Consider the following 12,611-nt stretch of genomic DNA (forward strand, 5'->3'; position numbering starts at 1 on the left):
CCAACGGGCGGAAAATTCAGCCCATGAATGTTTTTGGGAGTTTTCAAATGTGTCACTCAGTCATGTTTTCAGTTTAACAGAATAGCTATTTTTTTCCTGAATCCCACAGTAATCTACTACACAGTAAGATTATGGTAGAACACTAAATATCCAGACAACTTGGGACTGGAAGGATGTTTGAAATTTGAAGGGGACTGAAAATTAAGTACATATAATGATATTCTATACCATGAATTGCTTTAGTTTGAAACTTGAATATTTTTTCTCTCCTCTGATGATTTTTTCACCCTCAACTCTTCCTCTTGTAAGGGCTTGATGTGTCTTCGGTGTATAATTCGTGGAGTATTTTCTATTAGTTAGCACAAACAGTTAGCATCAGTAGACTATTCAATTGCAAGGGCCTTAACTATTGAGCATGAATCTGGACTTGCCAAACAACTACGCACTTGTAAGAAATACTAGTTAGTGATCAAGAGCAGGAATTCACATTGATCTTCCTTTCTCTAATCCAACAATTACTCATATTGGAGTACTTCACTTATTGTATAAATGAAGATGTGCGCCAATGCTGCAACATCAACTCACACTTATGTAGCACCTTTAATATAGTAAATTGTTCCAAGGTGCTCAACAGGAGCATAATCAGTCAAAAACTGACATCCAGCCAAACATTAAGACAGCTGACCTAAAGATTGGTTCAAGAAATAAGTTGTAAGGAGCATCTTAAAGGAGGAAAGTGAGGTGGAGATGCAGAGGGCTTTAAGGAGGGAAATCCAGATCTTAGAACCTGGGCAGCTGAAGGCACAGCCAGTAATAATGGAGCAAAAGAAGTCAGGGCTGATCAAGACAAATAAGAACAGGACAACAAACTGTGATCATGGATACAGAAGGTATCACTCATGACCTTGACAAAACAGATCCTGTGTTGTGATTGCACAGAAATATTTTCACACAGCGAGTGGTTAGGATCCAGAATGCACTGCCTGAGAGTGTGGAGGCAGGTTCAATCATGGTTTCCAAAAGAGAATTTGATAATTATCCGGAGGAAAAATTTGCAGGGCTAAAGGGGAAAGGTTGGGGGTGGTGGTGGGCGTGGGGGGGTTGGGGGGGGGGGGGGGGCGGGGGGGGGCACTTGGTGAATCACTCTGGCAGAGAGTGGGTACATACACGACGGGCCAAATGGCCTCCTTTTGTGCTGTAACCATTCTTTGATCTATGAGAAGCCAGTTTGCAGGGTCCCAAGCAGAGAATAACAAGAAAGCTGGATGCATTTTGTTGGAAAAGAAGGGAAGATTTAAGATGGGGTGATAATTGGTCCAATCCGACAAGAAAAGACGCACTGTTGGACCTGGTTCTTGGAAATGAGCTGGGCCAAGTAGATCAAGCGTCAGTGGGGGATCATTTAGCAGATAGTGATCATTGTATTATATGTTTTAGGATGATGATAGAAAAGGACAATAGGCAATCCAGAGTAAGGAAAATTAACTGGACAAGAGCCAAATTCGATGGGGCAAGAACGCAGCTGGGCCAGGTAGATTGGAACAAAAGATTGGCAGGAAGAACTATAGGTGAACAATGGGCTACCTTCAAAAAAGAATTAGTTAGGGCACAGACAAGGTATATTCCATCGAAAGGGAAAGGTAGGACAAACAAATCCAGAGCTCCCTGGATGAAAAAGGAGATTAAAATTAAGATAAAGAAAAAAAAGTGTGCTTATGACAGGTGTCTGGTAGAAAATAGTCACATGGAAAAACTTGGGTTGATACGGAAGAGCCAGCATGGATTTCTAAAGGGGAAATCATGTTTAACTAACTTGCTGGAGTTTTTTGACGTCATTGAGGGTGATGCTGTTGATGTGCTGTACATGGACTTTGATAAGGTATTTGACACATTGCCATACAACCGACTTGTGAGAGAAGTTAATGTTCATGGAATAAAAACAGCTTGGATACAAAATTGGCCGTAAAATAGGAAGCAGAGACTAATGGTCAATGGATATTTTTTAGGCTGGAGGAAGGTTTGTAGTGCGTTCCCCAGGGGTTGATATTGGGACACTTGCTTTCTTTGATATATATTTATGGTTTAGATCTTGCTATGCAGGGGACAATTTCAAAGTTTGTGGATGATATGAAGCTTGGGAGTGTTGTGCACTGTGAGGAGAACGGTGTGGAACTTCAAGAGGACATACACAAATTGGTGGAGTGGGCAGACAGGTGGCAGACGAAGTTCAATGTGGAGAAGTGTGAGGTGATGCATTTTGGTAGAAAGAATCACCTTCCAAACCCACGACCACTACCACTTAGAGGAACAAGGGCAGCAGATGCATGGGAATACCACGACCTGGAGGTTCCCCACCAAGTAAATCACCATCCTGACTTGGAAATATATTGCCATTCCTTCACCTGCTGCTGGGTCAAAATCCTGGAACTCCCTGCCTAACAGCATTGTGGGTGTACCTACACCACATGGACTGCAGCAATTCAAGAAGGCAGCTCACCACCACCTTCTCAAGGGAAACTAGGGATGGGCAATAAATGCTGGCCCAGCCAGCGAAACCCACATCCCATGAATGAATAGAAAAAAGAACATGGACTGACAATTTAAAATAAGGGGTGAAATTTTGAAGGGAGGGCAGTAGCAGAAATACTTGGGTGTATATGTGCATAGATCATTGAAGGTGGCAGGACAGGTGGAGGGTGCAGTTAATAAAGCATTTGGTATCCTGGGCTTTATTAATAGGGGCATAGAGTACAAGAGCAGGGAGGTTATGCTGAATTTATAGAAGACACATGTTAGGCCTCAGCTAGAATATTGTGTACAGTGCTGGGACTATATTACAGGAAGGATGCAAACACATTAGAGAGAGTGGAGAAGAGATTTACAATAATGGTTTCAGGGATGAGAAGCTTCAGTTATGAGAATAGATTGGAGTGACTGGGACTGTTCTCCTTGGAGAGAAGAAGGCTGAGAGGAGATTTGACAGAGATGTTCAAAGTCATGAGGGGGCTGGACAGAGTAGATATGAGAAGGGCAAGTGGGGAACTTTACGCATGCACGTGGGTGCACACAGGAAAAGCTCCCTGAGGCACAGAGCTGCCTCAGGGAGATGAATATTTACGAAAGTAAAAAATAGAGAATTTTAAGATGTTAAAAAAACATGTCCCCTCGTGTGCAGGGGCATGTTATTAATGAAAAGTTAAAATTTTTATTTTATTTTTAATTGCTGCCCATAGATGAGGTTTCCTTAAAAATGCAAAGGCTGCTTGGCCTTTTCGCCTGCCCGCCAACCGTAAGGTTGGATGGGCAGGGAAAAATTACATTTAACTGGCACTTTAATGGCCTTAATAGGCCTGTTCATTGTCGGTGGCTGCACTGCTGACTCCCGCGTGAGCCCACCAACCAAAATATTGCGCAAGTGCGCGAAGACGACAGGACCCTCGCCTGACATCATCGTGTGTCGTTTTACACTCATTCAGGTCGGACGCGTGCCCACCCGACAAGTGAAAAATTCTGGTCATAGTGTCAGAGGACTGGCAGGTAGCTAATGCAATTCCAATATCAAAGAAGGGGGAAAGAACCTGTACAGGGAATTATAGACCAGTCAGCTTAGCATCAGTAATAGAAAAAAGTAATGGAAATCCCTGCTAAGGGAGAGAATATAAAGAACATCTAGAAATAAAAAAGATGATAAGAATAATCAGCATGAATTTCAAAAAGGAAAATCTTGCTTGACCAACTTTGTTGAATTTTTTTGAGGCAGTAACAGGGAGAGTAGACATGTTAATGTAGTAGATGTAATTTATCTGGATTTTCAAAAGACCTTCAACAGTTAACATTCCATTTACTTGGTTTAATTTGCAGTGTTAAACTGGCCAAGGACCAAAATGGCACCCACTATCTTGGTCAGAGAAACTGTGCATGCGCCAACAGCCACAGTGTGGGCTGAATATGCATGCACAACTGTTCTTGGTGCTTGGCTGGTCAGTGCCAGGAATTATAGTGTTTCAGTTTTGATTTGCAAAATCAAAACTCAAACAATTGTTTAAAGGAGACAAAGTTGGCTTTGCATTGATGAATGTGTTTGCTCAAAACTAGTTACCAGTTAGGCCAGGCAACATGGGTAATTAGGAATGAAGCGATAAGCAGAGTATAATAAACTATAGGCATTATATTATTATAGTAACTCCAGTGCTATGAGGTGATTGCAGTATTGTGAGTAGAGGTTTATTTTCCTAACTGTCTCTTGTTCCCTCTCCTGGCTGTTGATATGATCAAATGTTACTGTATGAAATGCAATAACGTATGACAGGGTTCGGCTCCACAGTTGATATACACCAACCAGTAATGAAATTAACGTGAATTGTGGGTTCATTAATTAGTTGGACATTCACCCAGTATACTGTTACCTCAAAGTCTAATGTCAGAAAATCCTATTCACTTTCATGCAAGAGCTCATTACGGTGTCTGTTATTCTCAGGGCACCTTGCTGAGGTTGTGCAACAATTATTTAAAAGAGTCTGTCAGAACATTCCCAGATTTCTTAATTTATACTTTGCTACATTAGTTGTTGGACATTGTTTGCCAAAAACTATGGGCAGCATTTTCCAATCAGTGAGCGGGGGGCGGGGCCCACTCGCTGACACGCAATATGACGCACAGTGATGTTGTGCATGCGTCCCAACGTCACCATGCATCATTTAGACTTTCAGTTTGTCGGGCGCGCAGCTGACTTGGCTACCTGCCTGTCCAACCTTAAGGTTGGCGGACAGGCGAAGAGCCCAAGTGGCCTTCAGAAAAAACATGAAAACTCATCCATGGGCAGGATGAGGTTTCATGAGGGATTTAAAATGTGTATAAAATTTTTAAATAAAAGTAATTGACACGTCCCTGCTCATGTGACAGTGTACATATCAGGAATATTTTTTTCTCCCTTTAATAAAGTTTTCAAACTTGAGCCGAGCTCCCTGAGGCAGCACTTTGCCCCGCCCAGTGTGACGTCTGCAAGGAAGCGCTATGCACTCCCTGTGCAGGGGGGAGTGGGGGGTGGATTCGCATTTGTGCGAAAGAGCGCACTCATCTCCCTGAGGCTAAGTGCTGCTTCAGAAAGATCAGCGCCAAATTTAAAAATGGTCAATGTACAAAAATAAAATTTCCCTGACATGTCCCCTCATGTGACACTGTCACCTGAGTTGGGACATGTCCATCACTTTTAGTCAAACTTTTATTAAATTTTTTAAAACCCTCATGAAACCTCATCCCACCTGTGGATGAGGTTTCATGCTTTTTCTGAAGCCTGCCAGGGCTCCTGGCCTGCCCATCAATCTTAACATTGGACAATCTTAACATTGAATTAGTTTTTAAATGGCCTCAATAGGCCGTTGACAGGTCGGTGGGCGCACAGCTGATTCGGTTGCTCCCCCGCTGACCTGAAAATGGAAATAACGTAGAGTGACGTTGGGAGTTCCGCCCAACGTCAACCCGCGTAATTTTACGCATCGGTGAATGGGCCGCACCCACCACTTGCCGACATCAACATCCTGGCCTTAATGCTTGTATCTGTAATTGTGTTTATTTAGGATTGGTGCGCACTGACAAATGATTTACTTATCAATTGGTGTTCAGTATGTTTGACATAATCTTTTATTTGTGCACAATCACCTGTGAGGTGCGATTTTGTGCTGAAAATGCTTTGTTATATAAGTTATATATGTGATTTTTTTTTTACAGTTACTACATCCTAGACAATAGATCAAGAAACACCTATACAAAGGTTTGCCATTCCTGTGCACTGGCACCTCCTAACACAAAAGAATGTGAGTTACCTCGCAAACATATATGTATGTATATAGCATTAATTTAATTTTCTTTCCTCCTTTATTGTAATTTTGCACTAAACCAGAATTCCACAGAAGATTTGACCAAAGTTCTCATCACAGATTAGTCTAGCCCTATCCTAGCACAACACTCTAGCCCAGGAAACCTGAGATTATAGGTAGCTACTTCATTGTTATCCTGGCTGATATAAGCTAAGTCCTTGAAGAACGAGATTCAAATCTGGACCTTCCTGATTTGTATTGTTCAACAGTACCCTAAAGATTTGAAAAGAATCCTTTTTTATTTAGGAACCTGGCTTTGAACTGAATAAAGTGAGGGCATGGAATCCCTCCTACAGTTAAAAAGATAAAGGAAAAAACCGGAAACCTGAAACAAAAACTAAAATGCATCAAAAGTTGGTCAACAGCTAGATAGAGAAAAGATAACTTAACATTTGAGACATAAACCTCAACATAAGTATTAACATTTGAAGAAAGAAAATGTAATTAAAGAGAAAGATACTGTACAGAGATAAATAATGGGTTGAATAACCTGCAAACTGCTTAATAAAAACTGTTAGCCAATGTAAAAGATCAATGAGACTATTAAAAAAGGTATTTAAAACAAAACAATGTGCTATCTTGAGGCTGAAAGACATGGTAGAGACCTACACAAAGAAAAAGGTGAGAAACTGAAAAATTGGAAAGGTAAAGGGACCTTGAAGTGTGTAGGTACAGCAAGTCAAAAAAGAAAACAAAACATACTGCAATCAAGGACATGAAAACCAATCAGGTTCTCCAGAGGGTAACTGATCCATTCCATCAGATTGCTGGCAAAAAATAACCTGAATAAGTCATCAGTCCTCAAAAGAGAGGAAAAAAAACAAGCCGATCCTACACTACTGTGAGCATTGTGCTCTGACGAAGGGTCCTTATCCAAAATATCAACCCTTCTAGATACTTTTCTGTTTAAAAATGTTGGATTTGAAAATTCTAGAAGTGAGACTTTTTATTAGCAGCTTGCAGATCTCTTCTTTGCATGACAATATAAAACAATGAGAAATAATCTAAGATTTACATAACCATGTCCAACACTCCATAGTTCCAACTGGTATTTATGAATGAATAAATTTTGGCCAACTAACTCCTTATTGTTCAGAAATTTTATACAGCAATAGTTACACAATAACACATGCGCATGTTTATTGTTGGGAGAGAAACAGAGTTAATGTTTTGAGTCCGTATGACCCCTCCTCAGAGCTGAAGAAGCATCATAGCTCTGAAGAAGAGTCAGGCGGACTTGAAACATTAACTCTGTTTCTCTTTCCCCAGATGATGCCAGACCTGCTGAGCTATTCCAGCATTTCCTGTTTTTATTTCAGATTTCCAGCATCCACAGTATTTTGCTTTTATTATCACATGTTTATTGTATTGGGCATTTGAACAATTGTGGTGTTAAGCCTGAGGTGGAGTCAACATTTACCTATCCTATCCCTTCTGAGTGCATGTACATATATATTAGTGCTATTTTATTCTTTTTTCCCCCATTTTTTGGGTTTCTCTGTGCCATACATCATACCTTAACCAATACAACAGATGGTCCTACTCCCAGGCCTCTGTAAATGGCCAAATAGAGAAGTGAAAGAGGGCACAGAGAAATCTGCCCTTTTGTTGCATCATTCACACAAACTACTACTACATTGGTACTTCCATCTTAAGTATGAAGAAATTTTACATTTATTCCTATTTGAAAGAAAGGCTGCTTGTGTGAAATCTGACTGTCGGTAAAGGAAGCTTAGCCTGTCCGTCAGAGGTATGCTTAATACCAAGGTATCCTAATACAAAGACTATTGGGAGCTAATCAAAGCAGAAAAGTTACCATATTTTTGAATGTATTAATTCCTTGAACAAGATAAAACAGGCATTAACAATGACAGTTTAATGGGGAGATGGTGACATAGTGGTAATATCAGTGGACTAGTAATTCAGCCTAAGACTCTGGAGACACGGGTTCAAATCCCACCATGGCAGCTGGTGGATTTTGAATTCAATTAATAAATCTGGAATATAAAGCTGTTTCCAGTAATGTTGACCATGAAACTATCATTGATTGTTGTAAAAACCCATCTAATTCACTTGCCTTCTTTATGAGAGAAAATCTGCCATCCTACCATACAAGCCCAGGCCCACGGCAACGTGATTGATTCTTAACTGCCCTCTGAAATGATCTAGCAAGCCACTTAGTTAAAGGGCAATCAGGAGTGGACAACAAATGCTAGCCTTGCCAGCAATGCCCACATCCCATGAAAGAATAAAGGAAAAAGAAAATCAGTGTTTTTTGCCATATATATTAACACCAAACAAAAACAAGCAAGAAACCTGTTTCAATTTACTCTGCACTAATTGTTCTACTATATTGAAAGCTTGGGAAAATGCACATATTTCTTTTTTAAAATACAAAAAGGTGTCTAAAATTATCTAAAACACTGAAAATAAAGGTGAGATACATCACATTAACAAATTTATGAAATCAAAAGCTTAAAGAAAATAAAGTCCTTGCAAACATAAGATTAGAAATGGGGATGTTCGCTGACAACTCCACAGTGTTCAGTACCATTCACAACTCCTCAGATGCTGAAGCAGCCTGTGTCCAAAAAGCAGCAAGACCTGGACAACATTCAGGCTTGGGCTGATTAGTGGCAACTAACAACTGTGCCACACAAATGCCAGGCAATGACCATCTCAACAAAGAGAGAATCTAACCATCTCCCCTTGACCCCCGCTGAAGACCCCATCATCAACATCCTGGGGGTTGCCATTGACCAAAAACTGAACTGGACTAGCCATACAAATACTATGACTACAAGAGCAGATCAGAGGCCAGGAATTCTGTGTGAATAGCTCACCTCCTGTCTCCCCAAAGCCTGTCCACCATCTAAAAGGCACAAGTCAGGAGTGTGATGGAATACTCTCCACTTGCTTGGATGAGTGCAACTCCAACAACACTCAAGAAGATCAACACCATCCAGGACAAAGCAGCTTACTTGATTGGCAGCTCATGCACCACCTTAAAAATCCACTCCCTCGACCAGTGTCCACAGTGGCAAAAGCGTGTACCATCTACAAGATGCACTGCAGCAACTAACCAAAGCTCCTTCAACAACACCAGCCAAACCCACAACCCCTACCGCCTAGAAGGAGAAGGGCAGCAGACACATGGGAACACCATCATATGCAAGTTCCCCTTCAAGTCACACACCATCCTGACAAGGAACTACATTACCATTCCTTAACTGTCACTGGATCTCCCTCTGTTGTGGGACTCCCTCCCTAACAGCACTGTGGGTATATTTATACCAGATGGACTGCAACAGTTCAAGAAGGCAGTTTAACATCACCTTCTCAAGGGCAACTAGGGATGGTCAATAAATGCTGGTCTGGCCAGCAATGCACACATCCTGTGTGGAGTTTATGAATTTGTTAAAAATAAGATGTAGAGGAAAATGTCAGAAAAGCTATTTGATGATAAATTGGTCTGTCTGTACATTCTAAGCAAAATTGTTGCATTTAACTCGGTGTTAAATTTTAACGAGTATATAGAAATATTCATGTTATTTGCATGTTCAAGTAAAGAATATTTTAGATTCTGAAAGATAGAACCAATCTATCATCAGTTCTCCTCTACTTTGTATGGGTGCATGTACATTGTACTTTCCAATACCTTCCATTTTTATTCAATTAATGCTTTAATAGTCATTATTCTGATTCATTCTGGAATCTGCCAACTTCGATACAATTCTTGTCCAAAAATATGAGATTCAAAGTTCATATTTATAAATTGACAATTTTTTCCAACTGTTTAACTGGTAAAAATATTTGTTGCAAAATATACATGAAATAACTGAACACTGCATTTCTGTCTTGATTTTATATTAAAAGTTAATAACCTCTGTTATTGTTTCATAGGCTTGGGCATTGCTTTGTCTTCAAGTATTTCAAGCAGTACCTCAGTCATCAATGCAAACTCTCCAATTCTACAAGAAACTCACAAAGGTATGATGTGACCTTAAGGATGTTTCAGTATCTCATAAACTAACAACTTTCAGCTGAAGGCTTTTAAAATGTATGCATATTCTGGAAGGCTGTTGAGTTGGGTGTTCAATACATAGTGCAGTTATATACTGCTCCTCAGTTGCAGGAAGATCTCTCAGGGCACTTTCTTATGAAAGGAAAAGGGATACAGTGCACTTGAGAAAGGGGAGGGGAATGGTAAGGGTGGTTAGGGAACTGAAGGCACAGCTGAAGAGGAAGGTTTTTTGTTTTCAACACTCAGTATTGAAGAAACCCATCCTAAAGTGTTTCCACTGTCCTCCTGGGAATCTCCTGTTGCCTCCAATTTTAGAGTAAAGCAGTTGCTTTGGGAGCCTGTTGTCAGGCATACAAGTGACGTCCTGCCGAGCAGAGCTGGTTTTGAGTGATCAGTGCCTTGATGCTGGGCAAGGTGGCTTTGGAGAGGACACTGCTGTTGGACTGCCTTTCTTACCAATGTATTTAGAGGATTTTGTGAAGGCGCCGCTGGTGGTATTTCTCCAGTGCTTTGAGGTGCCTGCTGTAGGTTGTCCAAGTCTCCGAAGCATAGAGGAGCACAAGGATCACTGCTTCCTGGCAAACCACGACCTTAGTCTCGCGTTTGAGATCCCGGTTCTCAAATACACTTTTCTTCAGTCTGCTGAAGGTAGAATTGATACAATGGAGGAAATTATGAATTTTGTCACCTATGTTCGCCTTCATTGAGAGGAGACTCCTAAGATCTGGAAAGTGGTCCACATTTTTCAGGATCTCGTCATTGATCTTAATTGATGGGGAGGGGCTATGCTGTGGGAACTGGTTGGAAACAGACCTTAGTTTTCTCGATACTTATTGAAAGGCCCAATTTCTCATATGGTTCGGAGGAGTTGACAATGTCCTGGAGCTCAGTTTCTGAGTGAACACTCATCAAGTATAAACTGCATCCTGAAGCTCTATAAGTGGGGTTGGAGTGATTTTGGTTTTGGATTGAAGGAGGTGTAGGTTGACCAGTTTCCTGTCAGTTCTATAAATTATCTCCACACCTGTGGGTAATTTTCTGGAGGTGGGGTGCAGTATAACAGTGAGAAAGATGAAGAAGAGGGCTGGTCCAATGACACAGCCTTGTTTGACCACAGTCTTCACTGAGATAGGGTCTGTGGTGGTTCCATTGGTGAGAATCACAGCTTGCATGTCATCATGGGGTCAGTGGAGGCTGGTGATAAATTTCTGAGGTCAGCCAGATTTGAAGAGGAAATTCCATAAGCCTTCACAGTTGACAGAGTCAAAGACTTTAGTGAGGCTGAAAAAGGCCATGTACAACAGTTGGTGCTGTTCTTTGCACTTTTCTTGAATTTGCCGCACAATGAAGATCACGTCTGTCGTGCCTCTTGATGGGCAAAAACTGCACTGCAACTTCAAAAGGAGTTCCTCAGCCACTGGGCGGAGGCATTTGAGGAGGATCCTTGCTGATAGCAGACAGCAGGGAGACTCCTCTGTAGTTACCGCAATCGGAACTGTCTCCGTTCTTGAATAAAGTCATGATCACAGAAACCCTGACATCCCCCAGCATGTGCTCTTCTTCCCATATGAGGGACATGAGGTTGATGTGCAGCTGTGCCAGGAGTGTATCTCTGCCATTAACTGTTATGGAAAATATTGTTCACGGTATTGATTAGATATCTCAGAATCTCAATGCGCTCAACTTCCTATTTCTTACCTTGCACATCTATAACTTCATAATTTGTAAAGAAAATTCAGTTGTTTATAATTTTATTTCTTTAATTCTACCTTTGTTTAGTAGATCATGCTGGACAAGGACACTTGGGCACTGCTTTAATAATTGCCATGTCTACCATATTTATAATGGCCATAGCCATTGTTTTAATTGTTCTTTTCTACATTTTAAAGGCAAAGTCTTCTACCCAGGGTGAGTATGGTCCCGTTGCAGGACTGAATTGTGCTCATGAAGTAAACTTTTTTAAATATAGTTTTTATTTAGATAAAAAGCTAAGTAAATCATTATTGTATTTTAGCCTGTTGCAGTGGCCAATCTGTAAAACACGTTGAAGCTCAGGTCAACAACCAAGAAGACAAGAAGGAGGTACAAGGTAAAAATATGTTCATTATCTACATTTTGACTTGTCCTAAAAGTATCCAGTCCTACCTAGAATATAAATATTGTCATGTCAATATATGCATTTATTTCACAACTTAATAGCCAATGGATTTAACAAGCATGGAGTTACAATAAGTAAAAATAAATCTGACTTTGAGAGTTCAAAGAAAAGTTTTAGATGGTGTTGATTTCCCAGACATGTTTCTGACAACACATCTCCTAACAGTAAACTTTTCATTTATATTTTTGCTCTTGCAATATCTGTAAAACCCTGACATTGCTGAGTTTTCCACTTTTTGAAATTAAGCACCAATTCACATCAGTACAAGTGTTGTGTTTTAAAAATTATCCCTTATGTTTTTCTTCTATATTATTTTGTTACTTTCTTTTATGGCATTTCCTCACACCAGATAGCCATCCATGTTTCTCAACTGACAGCACAGGTTGGAGACCTGTGATTCAGTTCTCTAACTTACAAGTCACTAGGATGTGTATGGGAGTAATTGACTCTTTAATTTCCTTTGTTGCCGGCAGCCTTTTAGTATCCCCCGACAATGTTAAGATTGAGGTCAGGAACTCCCATGTGTCACATTCTGAATGCAAACTTGCATCCT

At 40.6% G+C, this 12,611-nt stretch overlaps 1 protein-coding gene across 2 annotated transcripts in view; it reads left to right on the plus strand.

Moving 5' to 3' along the window:
- The window catches only part of edar (ectodysplasin A receptor), a 105,233-nt gene that overhangs the window by 79,014 nt on the left and 13,608 nt on the right, over window positions 1-12,611 (plus strand). Inside the window, exons 5-8 of one of the 2 annotated variants that reach the window (XM_041198575.1) lie at window positions 5,728-5,813; window positions 9,780-9,866; window positions 11,680-11,808; window positions 11,915-11,989. In XM_041198575.1, coding sequence (XP_041054509.1) covers window positions 5,728-5,813; window positions 9,780-9,866; window positions 11,680-11,808; window positions 11,915-11,989 — 377 coding nt within the window. The remainder of the gene's footprint in view (window positions 1-5,727; window positions 5,814-9,779; window positions 9,867-11,679; window positions 11,809-11,914; window positions 11,990-12,611) is intronic. The other variant, XM_041198576.1, reaches the window with a different exon arrangement.

This window comes from Carcharodon carcharias, chromosome 11 (assembly GCF_017639515.1).
Source record: "Carcharodon carcharias isolate sCarCar2 chromosome 11, sCarCar2.pri, whole genome shotgun sequence".
NCBI classification, from domain to species: Eukaryota; Metazoa; Chordata; class Chondrichthyes; order Lamniformes; family Lamnidae; genus Carcharodon; species Carcharodon carcharias.